This window comes from Heterodontus francisci, chromosome 10, assembly GCF_036365525.1.
Source record: "Heterodontus francisci isolate sHetFra1 chromosome 10, sHetFra1.hap1, whole genome shotgun sequence".
Classification (NCBI taxonomy): domain Eukaryota; kingdom Metazoa; phylum Chordata; class Chondrichthyes; order Heterodontiformes; family Heterodontidae; genus Heterodontus; species Heterodontus francisci.
Window position 1 is genome coordinate 27162195 of NC_090380.1, and position 16043 is coordinate 27178237.

General features: G+C 41.2%; 1 protein-coding gene across 1 annotated transcript in view; it reads left to right on the plus strand.

Moving 5' to 3' along the window:
• The window catches only part of kpna3 (karyopherin alpha 3 (importin alpha 4)), a 99303-nt gene that overhangs the window by 21844 nt on the left and 61416 nt on the right, over positions 1-16043 (plus strand). The window contains exons 3-4 of the mRNA XM_068040312.1: positions 7724-7813; positions 13653-13682. Of these exons, the coding sequence (XP_067896413.1) occupies positions 7724-7813; positions 13653-13682 (120 nt within the window). The remainder of the gene's footprint in view (positions 1-7723; positions 7814-13652; positions 13683-16043) is intronic.

Sequence of the window (16043 nt, forward strand, 5' to 3'; positions counted from 1 at the left end):
CTCTAGCCAGTTCTCTCAACAGTGTCACCACTAGTGTGATCACATGCTGGCAAGAATTTGGTAGCCATCCAAAAGTTTTTTTTTTAAAAGCCATGTTTAGTATTAAACAAATAGCTTATAAATACAGTTCTTTAAAGCAAAATTCCCTGGATGCTGGAAATCTGAAATAAAAACAGAAAATGCTGGACGTACAGGCAAAAGGAATGCTGGATGGGACCCGGGTAGGACTGGAACAAAGAATGTTCCAATTATCCCTTGCAAAGGCAGACATAGCTGGGACACACACACGGGTTCCCATAGCAACACCTATTATTTGGTGTAAGTGAGTAGAGTCAAAGGAGAAGCTGTTGAACAAGTACAGCCAGGCAGAGGAGAGTTGTGGTGAATGGAGATTGGTTGGGCCGCAGTTAAGGAAGCAGTGGACAGCCTGCAGACTGTCCTTATGGAGGTGTAGAGGCAGTGAACATCCATGGTGAAAAGTTCTTTCTTATATCTGCTGGTCAGTTAGCAGTTTCACCAGTTTGTAAACATTTAAACTGTGCCTGGAGGCACACGTAGAGTACATAACTGTTAAGAATCAATCAAATTAGTGTGGAACCAGAGTCACGTATAGGCCAGATCGGGTAAGGACGACAGGTTTCCTTCCCTAAAGGACACTTGTGAACCAGTTGGGTTTATTGACGAAGTGACAGTTTCATGGTCAGTTCTACTGACACCAGATTTTTAAAAAATAAATTCAAATTCTCAATGTCACAGGATTTGAACTTGTTCTTTGAACTATTACTCCAGGCCTCTGGATTACCAGTACAGTAATATACAGTAACACAACCATACTACACTTTCTAGCTGCATTTGTGTAGTGATGGGGGTGCCAAATTATACTGTCTACTTGCACCACCTTGAATATGGCAGAGCTTAGCCAACTGCCATTACCCGGCTACTGCTCTGGTGTCTGATTGGAAAAGAACTGATGGGATGCCTAGCTCATGTTAATCAAAGTAATTTAGTGTGGTAGTATAGGGGGCAGCTTCGGTCAAAGTTATACTTTGACCTGCGTAAAGTAATAATTGGGGCAAGACCACACCTTGGAAGTCGTCCCATTGAAAGTTGGTGCAGTGCAGGTCACATGGGCATGAGGAAAATCGTGGTGTGCTATCAGCTCCAAAAAGTATAATGAAAAATTGTGGCTTTTGATTTTCATGTTTATTCAGTTGCAGTGACACTACAGTCCACTGTCAAGCAGCCACTAATGGTGGGCTGGTTTAAAAGAGTGGGTAGGGTTATTAAAAGAAAAGGCTGTTGTAACTGTGCACCCATTCGAGTCACTAGATCATCTGACAAGAAAGTGTTAACTGTCCTAGTTTTTAGCCTGCTATTCGTTTGAATGAGGTGTTTTCCATACACTGCACCTTACTCATGCTAACTGTTTTATGCCAGCTGGTGGTTGCAGTACTGCATGCCTGCAAAAGCTGAACAGCACTGTATTACACCTGCAGTAGTGTGTCCTGTGCGCACACTCCACTTCACCTAGTCATGTTCACTTAAAATCTGTTTACCAATGTAGGCCTGGCAGTCTGAAGAGGATCTGACTGCTCCTTTTATAGGGCAGCTCCACAGTGCATTCAAAATGTGTTTTGGTTTCTAAGGCACATCACCAGCTTCAGCTGTTAATTGTGACTTTAAGTGGCATAGTGCCACTCCAATATCAGACCACCTAATGTTCATGTGCATCACTGGGCACTAGACCATGAGCACTGGAATGATACTTGATTGGGCTGGATGTGTTTCATATGAACATCTGAATTAGGAGCAGGAGTAGGCCACTCGGCTCTTCGGTCCTGCTCTGCCATTCAGTAAGTTCATGGCTGAACTGATCACTCCACATTTCCACCTACCCCTGATAACCTTCCACCTCCTTGTTTATCAAGAATCTATCTACCTCTGCCTTAAAAATATTCAAAGACTGTTCTTCCACCGCCTTTTGAGGAAGAGAGTTCCAAAGACACTCGACCCTCAGAGAAAAGATTTCTCCTCATCTCTGTCTTAAATGGGCAGCCCCTTATTTTTAAACAGTAACCCCTAGTTATAGATTCTCCCACAGGGGGAAACATCCTTTCCACATCCATCTTGTCAAGACCCCTCAGGATCTTATATGTTTCAATCAAGTCGCCTCATACCCTTCTAAATTCCAGCGGATATAAGCCGAGCCTGTCCAATCTTTCCTCGTAAGACACCCATTCCAGCTATTAGTCTAGAAAAGCTTCTCTGTTCTGCCTCCAGCGCATTTACATCCTTCCTTTAAATAAGAAGACCAGTACTGTACACAGTACTCCAGATGTGGTCTCACCAATGCCCTGTATAGCTGAAGCATAACGTCCCTACTTTTGTATTCAATTCCCCTCGCAATAAACGATAACATTCAATTAGCTTTCCTAATTATGTGCTGTACCTACATACTAACCTTTTGTGAACTATGCACTAGGACATCCAGATCCCTCTGCATCTCAGAGCTCTGCAATCTCTCACCATTTAGATAATATGCTTCTTTATTCTTCCTGCCAAAGTAGACAATTTCACACTTTCCCACATTATACTCCACTTGCCAGGTCTTTGCCCACTCAGTTAACCTATCTATATTCCTTTGTAGTCCCCTTGTGTCCTCTTCACAACTTACTTTCCTACCCATCTTTGTGTCGTTAGCAAATTTAGCAGCCATACCTTCGGTCCCTTCATCCAAGTCATTTATATAAATTGTTAAAAGTTGAGGCCCCAGCAGGGATCACTGTGGCACACCACTCGTTACATCTTGCCAACCAGATAATGACCCATTTATGCCTACTCTCTGTTTCCTGTTAGCTAGCCAATCCTCTTTCCATGCCAATATGTTACCCCCTACACCATGAGCTTTTATTTTCTGCAATTACCTTTGATGTGGCACCTTATCAAATGCTTTCTGGAAATCTAAGTGCAATACATCCACCGGTTGCCCTTTATCCACAGCACATGCAACACCCTCAAAGAATTCCAATAAATTGTTGAACACGATTTCCCTTTCACAAAACCATGTTGACTCTGCCTGATTACCTTGAATTTTTTTAAATGCCCTGCTATAACGTCTTTAATAATAGCTTCTAACATTTTCCCTAAGACAGATGTTAAGCAAAATGGCCTGTAGTTCCCTGCTTTCTGTCTCCCTCCCTTTTTGAATAAAGGAGTTACATTCATTATTTTCCAATCTAACGGAACCTTCCCTGAATCTAGGGAATTTTGGAAAATTAAAACTAACGCATCAACTATCTCACTAGTCACTTCTTTTAACACCCTAGGATGAAGTCCATCAGGACTCGGGGACTTGTCAGCCTGCAGCTCCAACATTTTCTTCAGTACCACTTCCCTGGTGATTGTAATTTTCTTGAGTTCCTCCCTCCCTTCCATTTCCTGACTTTAGCTAATACTGGGATGTTACTTGTATCCTCAATGGTGAAGACCGATGCAGAATATTTGTTCAGTTCATCTGCCATCTCCTTATTATCCATTATTAATTCCAAGACTCACTTTCTATTGGATTAATGCTCACTTTGTTAACTCTTTTCACAGCCAAACCTGATCCTGTCAACAGACAGCCATACTCGGACTTTTCAGAAAATGATAAAGAAAGAATTGCATTTATATAGTGCCTTTCACAATCTCAGGACATCCCAAAGTACTTAAAAGTGTAGTCACAGTTGTAATGACGTCCAGTTTGCACACAGCAAGCTTCCACAAACAGCAAAGTAATAATGGCCTGGTCATATGATTTTAGAGATGTTGATTGAGGTATAAATATTGGCCAGGGCACCAGGGATAACTCCCCTGCTCCTCTTCAGAATAGTGCCAGGGGATCTTGTGTATCCACCTGAGAGGCCAGACAGGCCTCGGTTTAAAAGACGGCACCTCCAACAGAGTAACACTCGCTCAGTCCTCCTTTGTGCACGTCTCTGGAGTGGGATTTGAACCTATAATCTGTCTCAGATGCCAGAGTGCTATTAATTGAGTCAACGACCATGTAGGACAATTTCAGCTAATTTCCCTCTCCACCTTCCCACCGCCCCCAAGCCCACGTATACTGAGGTCAGTTTTGCCCCAGAGTTCTGACTGAGTTCAGCTAACTCCACATAGGAGCAGATCTTTTAATGTGAGGTAATTTTCTGTTGGTGTTTGTTCAGTTTAGATTGCCAGAGAAGAGCAGTCGTGTGAAAACTCCCCGCCATTTACACAGTTGAATTTGGCTTTCTTACGCTGGTGGCACAATGATAGATGCAAAAAAAATGGTATTCTGCTGTCGGGGTAAGGGAGCGAAATTGATCAGGAACAATGGGATAAACTGGGACATGGGTGCTGGTCTCCCAAGATTCTAATGTAAAGCTGTCTTACCAACCCTTTGCACTAGACAACTGTTAACCATTCTCTCTACCTAGATTTTGGGACATGTGACCACAGCTTGTTGTCAATCTTTGGAAGATTTAAAGCTACTCTACAGTGAAAGTGTAATACCCCGGTATTGGAGACAAAAGGTCTTATATAATATTTATATGGGTTGGTTATTTCATTAATAGTACAGATAGGCATTTAATCGAGCTGTGTAATCCAGTTGCCACCTAGCTAAATTAATGTTTCCTGTGGGTTAGTAACAAGTATTAATAGGTGTAGTCTCTGCTTAGGTCAGACAATAACATTTTGGCAAGCAAGTAATGTTGATGTAGTACGGAAATTAAATTTATTTCTTGTTTTAAAACCTGAGAGGGTTATTTGATACATATGTGAGATGCTGTTGTACTTGCTGGTGGAAATAAAACCAAATGATTAATTTAGGGCTTTTAAATTAGTAATTAAAAACAAAGTGCTGATAATGGAACTGTACATTGTTATCCATTTGGGAATCAGTTGTCACCTTCTGAGTATAGATACAGTGCTGGAGCATTTAGAACAGGACCTTTTGAGTAGGTTTAGTTAGTGTTTATGGCAATGAAGGAGGCCTTTTGGCCCATCAAGCCCATGCCCATCTTTGTAGAGCAATCCACTCAGTCCCATTCCCCTGTTCTATCCCCGTAGCCCTGCAAGTTTATTTCCCTCAAGTGCCCATTCAATTTCCTTCTGAAATCATTGATCGTCTCCAGTTCCACCACCTTGGTAGGCAGAGAGTTAGAGGTCATTACCACTCACTGTGTAGAAGGGTTCTTCCTCACATCCCCCCATGTATCTTCGGCTCAAAACATTAAACCTATATTCCAGTCATTGTACCATCTGCTAATGGGAATAGCTTTTCTTTGTCTACCTTATCCTAAATCTGTCAAGCTCTTGTACACCTCTACCAGATCTCTTCTCAACTTCCTTTGATCCAAGGAGAACAACCCCAGCTTCTCCAACCTAACCTTGTAGCTAAATTCCCTCATCCCTGGAACCATTCTGGTCAGTCTCTTCTGCACCATCTGAAGGACCTTCACATCCTTCCTAAATTGTGGTGACCAGAACTGGATGGAATACTCTAGTTGTGGCCTAACCAGAGCGTTGTAAAGATTCAGCATAACTTCCATGCTTTTGTACCCAATCCCTCTATTTATGAAACCCAAGATCCCATATGTTTTGCTAACTACTCTCTCAATATGTCCTGCCACCTTCAAAGTTCTATGTACATGTACCCTCTTTGTCCCTGCACATTCTTCAGAACTGTGCCGTTAAGACTATGTTGCCTCTCCCTATCCCTTCTCCCAAAATGTATCACTTCACACTTCTCTGTATTAAATTCCATCTGCCACTTGTCTGCCCATTCTGCTAGCCTATCTATGTCCTGTTGCAGTCAATTGGTATCATCCTGACTGTTTGTCACAACTCCAAGTTTGGTATCATCAACAAATTTCGAAATTTTACTCTGGCACTGACCCTTGGGGAACATCATGGTCTACCAGTTTGAAAAACAACCATTTACCACGACTTGCTGTTTTCTGTCCTTAAGCCAATTTTTGTTTATCTAAACTGACACTGACCTTCCTATTCCATGTGACTCCATTTTGTTAATCAGCCTTTTATGTGGTACTTTGTCAAAGGCTTTCTTAAAATCCATATATCCAACATCCACCGCATTCCCTTCATCAACCTTTTTTGTTAATTCATCAAAAAATTCAATTAGAGTAGTCAAACACGATCTGCCTTTTACAAATCCGTGCTGGCTCCCTTTAATTAATTCAAACCTCTCCAAGTGCCTGTTGATTTTTTTCCCCGATTATTGTTTCTATAACCCTATTCACCACTGATAAACTGACCAGCCTGTGGTAACTAGGAATGTTCTTACACCCTTTCTGTATCGCGCATGTCTCTGCAGGAGTCTATCTCTGTGGAACCACTTAGTAAACTTACTGCAGTGAGCTGACTGCAGTAAACACATTAAGAGCATTTTTGCAACCTGTCGCAAATGTATTTTCAATTTAGACAAAAGTAATTTTCATCAAATGAATAGGTGAACTTGATAGTTTGGTTCGTGAAAATGCTTTCCAGTTGGGCCTGGTCATGTGCATGTCACATAGGGGTACAGCATCTTAGTAGTGTGCTTCAAAATATTTGCGTTAAAATTTGAAAATGAAGTGCATCTAACTTATGAAAAACCATTGATTTGTACAAACTAATGATTCAACCCTGACCCCTCTTTAATAGGAGATGTGGGAGGCACTTGTTGCTACTTTCTAACCCAGGGAGGCTTTACCTAATTCCAGTGTGCTTTGGGAATATTGGTGAAGGGATGCAGAAACTCTTCTTCCCATTTCAACAGTGTGCTTGTGTGAAAATTATCAGAGCCTTGAACCTCGTTTCCCTTCAGATTTCTAACCTTTCTGCCATGCTTTACTGATTTTCAGACAGCTCTCTTCCTTACACTGCTCTCTGAACTTGGACACCTTCCTTCTATCCACATTCCGCCTCAATGATAAAAATAGTTGCAAAATAACTTAGTAATTGCACTGTTTGCTTGTCCTCTGAAACCACCTCCTCACTATCACTGGTGTAAATAGCCCAATTTATTTCTGTAGCCTTCTCTTCCTCTTGATGTACTTAACACTTTCTTGAGCTTTATATTTTTTGCTACATTCCTCACATGCTCTGTCAGGTCTCATTAGTTTTTTGGACTTCCTCTGCTTCGTTTCATAGTTTCTATCTTATTCCTTCCCTGTAAATTTCAGAATTTTATCTTTATACTCCCTAATGCTGTCCAAAACATCTCTTTTCAACCCATTCCTTTCCTGTTTGGACTTGACTTTGACTTGTATCTGGGGTAAACTGCTGCAATGTTTACAAAAGCAAAATCTCCTTAAAAATGCTCACACTTTCACATCCACCTGACAGATAGCACCTCAGACAATGCAGTAATCTTTGGTGCTGAAGTCCTTGTGTGAAGCTTGAACCGATGGCCTTCTCATTCCGAGGTGAGTGCGCTGAAACTTGGTTGATGAAACTTAATATAAATGACGAAGTTACATTTTTGTGATCCTTGGACAAAACTGGTGTAATTAGCATATTGGGTTTGATTTTAATTTCATCTTGGTCTAATTATGTGATTATGATATTTAGGTTTTAAAAGTAGCTTATCCATTGTGTGTAGGCATTTTCCATGCTTATGTGACACTCAGCGAGTGTAAATATGAATATACACACACATTCTACACATTCCCTTCCAACTGTTACTTGTCACTTACAGAACAAGAGAGATGAACATCTACTCAAGAAAAGAAATGTGCCACAGGAGGAAAGTTTAGAAGACTCAGATGTGGATGGAGATTTCAAAGCTGTAAGTGATATCCTTCATTTAATTATCTGGGTAATATGTACAACATTCTTTACTACTGTAGGTTTTCTTATATACAAAGTACATTTTTACGAATAGTTGCTACAGATCAGATTAATGTAAGTCAATGCAGGGATAGCATCTGCTAATTGTTTTATAGTAATCATTTTGGAAAAGAGATCGCGTGAAGTTGGAGGTATTAATCTGTCTGGTAGCACAGGTCCAGATTGTTGAACGCAGGAGAGCCTGGTAATCACCAGCATAGTGTTATGCAGCTCAAAATACTCTTCCCAGATATAATTCAAAGTGTGCTTCATGTGGACATGGTACCAAAATATAACATCTTCAAATTGTAGCGAGGGGAGGAGAACTACTCGGTAGCTGAGTGAAGCTTCCGTATTGAAAGGCTAGTGATGTATAAAGTGGTGTATAAAGCATTTCTCTGTTAAAAAGGTATTATCATCTTGTTTAAAAATTGGAAACATTTCATTTTTCTTTAATAATGTTTTTATTGCAATTTGTGGTGTACATAGTCTTTTTATAATCACTTTGTCTAATGTCATATTGTTAGACAGCCACTGGATCAGTTTTGAAAATTGTCCAATGGTTAAACAAATTGCCATGCATTTATTACGTTTACTTTTACTAAACTATACATACACAGGAGATCTGGACTAAGAACCTTGATTGGTGATTTCCAACAATGCTGAAAAATTGGGCTGCAAATCTTGCGCCTAATCTTTTGTTGCAAATCAGCGAAGTTAAAGATGGCTAGGCATGAAATGAAAGCTAAGCAACTTTGTCATTAAGCTTGCATTCAATAAATGCCCTGCAAAAATGGCAAGATTTTAAGAATGTACATAACATAAGAAATAGGAGCAAGGTAGGCCATTTGGCCCCTCTGGCCTGCTCTGCCATTCAATAAAGTCATGGCTGATCTGATCATGGCCTCAACTCCACTTTCCTGCATGCCCCCCCATAACCTTTGACTCCCTTGTAGCTCAAAAATCTGTAACTCCGCCTTCAATATATTCAATGACCTAGCCTCCACTGCTCTCTGCGGTAGAGAATTCCAAAGATTAATGACCCTCCGAGAAGAAATTCTTTCTCATTTCCACCTTAAATTGGAGATTCCGTGACTCTGAAACTGTGGCCCCTAGTTCTAGATTCCTCTGCAAGGGGAAGCATCCTCTCAGCATTACCCTCTCAAGCCCCCTCAGAATCTTATGTTTAAATAAGATCACCTCTCATTCTTCGAAATTCCAATGAAAATATAGGCCCAACTTGCTCAACCTTTCCTCATAAGACAACCCCTTCGTCCCAGGAATCTACCCAGTAGATTCTCTTCTCTGAACTGCCTCCAATGCAAGTATATCCCTCCTTAAGTAAGGAGACCAAAACTATATGCAGTACTCTAGGTGTGGTCTCACCAACGCCCTGGACCGTTGTAACAAGACTTCCCTACTCCATCCTCCTTGCAATAAATGCCAATATTCCATTTCACAGAATCACAGAATAATACAGTGCAGAAGAGGCCCTTCGGCCCATCGAGTCTGCACCGACGCACTAAAGACACCTGACCTGTCTACCTAATCCCATTTGCCAGCACTTGGCCCATAGCCTTGAATGTTATGACGTGCCAAGTGCCCATCCAGGTACTTTTTAAAGGATGTGAGGCAACCCCCCTCTACCACCCTCCCAGGCAGTGCATTCCAGACTGTCGCCACCCTCTGGGTAAAAAAGTTCTTCCACAAATCCCCCTTAAACCTCCTACCCCTCACCTTAAACTTGTGTCCCCTCGTAACTGACCCTTCAACTAATGGGAACAGCTGCTCCCTATCCACCCTGTCCATGCCCCTCATAATCTTGTACACCTCGATCAGGTCACCCCTCAGTCTTCTCTATTCCAGCGAAAACAACCCAAGCCTATCCAACCTCTCTTCATAGCTTAAATGTTCCATCCCAGGCACCATCCTGGTGAATCGCCTCTGCACCCCCTCCAGTGCAATCACATCCTCCCTATAATATGGCGACCAGAATTGCACACAGTACTCCAGCTGTGGCCTTACCAAAGTTCTATACAACTCCAACATGACCTTCCTGCTTTTGTAATCTGTGCCTCAATTGATAAAGGCAAGTGTCCCATATGCCTTTTTCACCACCCTATTAACCTGCCCTTCTGCCTTCAGAGATCTATGGACAAACATGCCAAGGTCCCTTTGTTCCTCAGAACTTCCCAGTGTCAGGCCATTCATTGAATACTTTCGTGTCACATTACTCCTTCCAAAGTGTATCAGCTGACACTTTTCAGCGTTAAATTCCATCTGCCACTTTTCTGCCCATTTGACCATCCCGTCTATATCTTCCTGTAACCCATTTGCTGCCTTAATTACTTGCTGTACCTGCTAACTTTGTGATTCATGTACAAGGACACCTAGATCTCTCTACTGCAGCATTCTGTAGTGTCTCTCCATATAAATACTATTTTGCTTTTCTATTCTTACTACCAAAGTGGATAACCTCACTTTTTCCCACATTATATTGCATTTGCCAAATTTTTGCCCACTCACTCAACCTACCTATATCCCTTTGCAGACTCTGTCTTCCTCACAACTTGCTTTCCTATGTATCTTTGGAACATCAAATTTGGCTACAGTATACTCGGTCCCTTCATCCAAGTCATTAATATTGATTGTAAATGGTTGAGGTCCCAGCACTGATCCCTGTGGCAGCCCACTAGTTGCAGTTTGCCAACCTGAAAATGACCCATTTATTCCGACTCTCTGTTTCCTGTTAGTTAGCCAATCCTCTATACATGCTAATATATTACCCCCCAACACCATGAGCTCTTATCTTGTGTAGTAACCTCTTATGTGGCACCTTATCGAATGCCTTTTGGAAATTCAAATGCACTACATCTACTGGTTCCCTTTTATCCACCCTACTTGTTACATCCTCAGAGAACTCTGATAAATTTGTCAAACACTGTTTCCCTTTCATAAAACCACATTGACTCTGCTTGATTGTGTGATGATTTCCTAAATGTCCTGTTGCTACTTCCTTAATAATGGATTCCAGCATTTTCCCAATGACAGATGTTAGGCTAACTGGCCTATAGTTTCCTGCTTTCTATCTCCCTCCTTTCTCGAATAGGGACTTTGCGTTTTCTAATCCACTGGGACTTTTCCAGAATCACGGGAATCTTGGAAAGATTTCAACCAATACATCGACTATTTCTGCAGCCACTTCTTTTAAGACCGTAAGATGCAGACCATCAGCTCTAGGGGACTTGTCAGCCTTTAGTCCCATTAGTTTTCCTAGTACATTTTCTCTAGTGATTGTTTTAAGTTCCTTCCTCCCTTTTGCTCCCTGATTTTCTACTATTATTGGGATGCTTTTAGTGTCTTCTGCTGTGAAGACAGGTACAAAATCTGTGTTCGAAGTTTCTGCCATTTCCTTGTTTCTCTTTATTAATTCCCTAGTCTCAACATGTAAGGAACCACTGTTTACTTTCGCCTCTCTTGTTATATATTAGTGGAAAGTCTTGCTGTCTGTTTTTATACTTGTTGCTAGTTTACTATCATATTCTAATTTCTCCCATTTTTTAAATCATCTGTTGCTGGTTTCTAAAATTTTCACATTTTTCTGGCCCACTACTAATCTTGGCAGAATTATACGCCCTTTCTTTCAACTTGATGCCATCCCTAACTTCCTTAGTTAGCCACGGATGGCTCATCCTTTTCATAGAGTCTTTCTTATCAGAATGTATTTTTGTTGAGAGTTATGAAATATCTCCTTAAATGTCTGCCACTGCTTATCTACTATCTTACCTATTAACCTATTTCCCAGTTCACTTTAACTAACTCTGTCTTCATACCTTTGTAATTGCTTTTATTTAAATTTGAGACTGGATTCAGACCCAAGTTTCTCACCTTCAAACTGCATGTGAAATTCATCATGTTATGATCAGTCTTGCCTAGAGGATCCCTTACTATGAGATCATTAACTAATCATGTCTCATTACACATTACCAAGTCTAAAATAGCCCCCGAACTATACTGTCCCCTACTACTGCATTTCTTTTTACTCCCTCCCCCCACTTGAATGGCCCCCTGCACCACATTGCTGTGGTCAGTTTGCTCATCCTTCCTGCAGTCCCTGTTCTTGTCCACATAGACTGCAAGAAACTCTTACCTGTTGGACAAGTGCAAGGGCTGAGGCTCCTCCAATGCTACCTTCTGGATCCCCATATTTGCCTCACTCATAGTCGCATCCTCCTTTCCCTGACCGCAGACCAAATCTGAAGTACTTAACCTAAGGGGTGCGACTGCCTCCTGGAACAAATTGTCCAGGTAACTTTCTCCCTCCCTGATGCATCGCGGTGTCCGAAGCTCGGACTCCAGCTCCTCAACTCTGAGCCAAGGTTTCTTGAGCTGCAGACACTTCCAGCAGATGTGGTTGCTGTGGATCACACTGGTGTCCACCAGCTCCCACATTGCTACAGCTGCAACACATCACCTGCCCTGCCATCTCTGTTGTATTTTATTTAATTGGAGTTTCAAATTTTGAAATGTCATTCAACAATTATTTGTAGCTATATTAATTAGTTTAACTAGTTAAGATAAATTTAATATTGTACTTGTACCTCCCTGGTCTTAGTTTAAACTACTGCCCTAGTTTAGAGGGTAAAAAAACATAAAACTCACCTACGTGCTCACCTAAATAATGCCTCTAGACCTCAGCTCTTGCTGTGTTGGAATGCTCCTTGTCTTTTAAAAGACCAGGACAGAACCTCTTCCCTCCACTGCGTTGAATTCCCTCACTCACTAAATTCTTGAGTTAAGTACTCTGTAGTTGCAGACTCCGTGTGTTAGCAAAAGCCTCCTGTATTTATACTGGTAAGAATTCCAAAGACCTGAGTCAGCCCCTGTTGACCAGGTAACCAGTTCTAACTAGCCACCTAATTAACTAATTGTGCAGCTGCCACACGCAGGCAGCTTTTTTACCATGACTAACACTGTGAAAGAGATTGCAAGTTAAGTTCAATGCTCAATGTAAAACTTGACTAGATTTTAGAAAGCGATTAGTCCTTAAAAAACTTAGAATTCCCTCACTCACTCATCAAATTCCCGAGTTAAATACTCTGTAGGTGCTCAAAGTAGACGCCATGCTACTTAAATAGGTTTTAAAAAAAACTAGAGTGAGAGCTAAAAAGATGTTCAAGTGTGTGTGAATTTTGCCAGATATAGTAAATTAGTGTATATCTTTTACTATTTTAAAAGAAAAAGTATCATTTTGGCCAACTTTATTTAATTGATTTGGTGACTTGGATTTTTAATTAAGATGCCCAGTAAATTGGAATAGTTGAATTTAGTTGTAGATGATGTCTAACAATTTTGTTAGAAACATAATATAAGTCAAAGGCAGATTTTCTTTAAACAGCCTGCCTTATATGAGGAAGGATTTTTCTATGATATCGGTTCATCAATTCCATTTCCATCGCAAATACTGATGGGTCAGCATAAATATGTTGAGTAAACATCTAATGATACAATTCAATTGCTGTTCCAATAAAGACTTAGCTCTTAGAGCTGAAAATATTGCTTTAGATGTTCCTCATGTCAACAAATAATTATTCCATCAAAGTATTCAGGGTAACTTTTGGGACATTTGGGTAGCTGGAGTTCATAAACTGCCAGGAATTGTCGCTCTTTTACCATTGGTATAGACAACAAATCTCACTGATGTGTATGTACAACAGTGAGATCTAGCGCATAGTTTTAAAGTACTCAAGAATAATGGTGCTAAAAAAATTATCTAATTTTACTTATTTCTTTTCTAGCAAAATATAACGTTAGATGCTATTCTTCAGGTAAGGAACCTGCTAACTGAAAATTTTGATGAATCTTAGTAATATACTGCTGTTTTCCAACTAATTGACCCTTTAAATTGTTTCTCTTATAATAGATATGTTTATTTTTTCTGTTGCACTGTGAATACAAAATAAGGCACTCCTGTATTTTTTGCAAAAGAATTTCATTGAGAATAGTCGCTACTTAGTATGATCACAGGGCAGGAATCTCTTTGAGCAGTTCAGACTGCTTTTGTAAACAGCGAGAAGAAAGTTCGAGCAATTCAAAGCCTGATATCTGACCCCAGAATAAGATTGCTTGCACTATTCCAATATTATTACGTTCTTTTTGTAATGCACATACTTCAGAGGTGCATAAGCAGTTCTGAGTCGTGCATTTGTTTGGCCTTACCTGGGGCATTTCTTTAGTATGACAAAATGGTTCAGAAACTGACCTTTTCTGCTATTTCTTCACACCAGATTGCTATTCTCAATGCAAAGAGTTGTTGCTTTCAATTTAGCTATAAAGCAATTAACACTGCAATACTTAACCACTCACACACCATGGGTAACCACTGTGGTGTTACATCAGAGTGCCCTCCTTCATACTCCTCTTGGCCCTCGTAACCAATTGGTTTTACTGAATTTATAGTAGTTTATAATGTATTCGGATTCAATTCCACTCCAGCCACTAAAATCTGTTGATTTCTTGTTGCTTACTCCTGGCCAGTTTTGGCTCCTTTAATTAGATTCTCCCTTGCATTTCTGAGATCCGATTTTTAGTCTTGTCCATGGTGACTGCAAAAACAAAATTTTCATCCCTGCATCCATATTTTGTGAGTATTGATGCTGTGGATTACAGCTTTGTGAAGCAATATAACCCAGTAATATGATTTTTCTTTGTTCATGGGAAATGGGCGTCGCTGACAAGGCCATCATTTATTGCCCGTCCCTAATATCCCTTGAGAAGGTGGTGGTGAGCTGTCTTCTTGAACCAATGCAAACCATGTGGGGTAGGTGCGCCTACAGTGCTGTTAGGAAGGGAGTTCCAGGATTTTGACCCAGCAATAGTGAAGGAACGGCGATATAGTTCCAAGTCAGGGTGGTGTGTAGTTTGGAGGGGAACTTGCAGGTGGTGGTGTTTCCATGCAACTACTGCCCTTGTCCTTCTAGGTGGGAGAGGAGGTGACTAGATGTGTAGATAAGGGTAAAGCAGTTGATGTAGTCGACATGGACTTCAGGAAGGCTTTTTGATGAGGTCCCGCATGGGAGATTGGTTAAGAGCTCATTGGATCCAGGGCAATTTGGCAAATTGGATCCAAAATTGGCTTAGTGGCAGGAGGCAGAGGGTAATGGTCAAGGGTTGTTTTTGCGAGTGGAAGTCTAGATGCGAATATAGGTGGTATGATCAGTAAGTTCGCAGATGACACGAAAATTGGTGGTGTTGTAAATAGTGAGGATGAAAGCCTTAGCTTACAGGACGATATAGATGGGCTGGTAAGATGGGTGGAGCAGTGGCAAATGGAATTTAATCCTGAGAAGTGTGAAATGATGCATTTTGGGAGGACTAACAAGGCAAGGGAATATACAATAGATGGTAGGACCCTAGGAAGTACAGAGGGTCAGAGGGACCTATGTGTGCTTGTCTCATAGATCACTGAAGGCAGCAGCACAGGTGGATAAGGTGGTTAGGAAGGCATATGGGATACTTGTCTTTATTAGCCAAGGCAGAGAATATAAGAGCAGGGAGGTTATGATGGAGCTATATAAAACGCTAGTTAGGCCATAGCTGGAGTACTGTGTACAGTTCTGGTCACCACACGATAGGAAGGATGTGATTGCAGTGGAGAGGGTGCAGAGGAGATTCACCAGGATGTTGCCTGGAGCATTTCAGCTATGAAGAGAAGGCTGAGGGGGGACCTGATTGAGGTATACAAAATTATGAGGGGCATTGGTAGGTTAGATAGGAAGAAACTTTTTCCCTTAGCAGAGGGGTCAATAACCAGGGGGCATAGATTTAAGGTAAGGGGCAGGAGGTTTAGAGGGGATTTGAGGAAAAAATTTTCACCCAGAGGGTGGTTGGAATCTGGAACACACTGCCTGAAGGAGTGGTAGAAGCAGGAACCCTCACAACATTTAAGAAGTATTTATTTGAGCACTTGAAATGCCATAGCATAAAAGGCTATGGGCCAAGTGCTGGAAAATGGGATTAGAATAGATGGGTGCTGGATGGCCGGCACAGACATGATGGACTAAAGAGCCTGTTTCTGTGCTATATGACTCTACAACTCTAGAGATCGAGGGTTTGGAAGGTGCTGTCAAAGGAGCCTTCGTGTGTTGCTGCAGTGCTTCTTGTAGATGGTACACACTGCTGCCACTGTG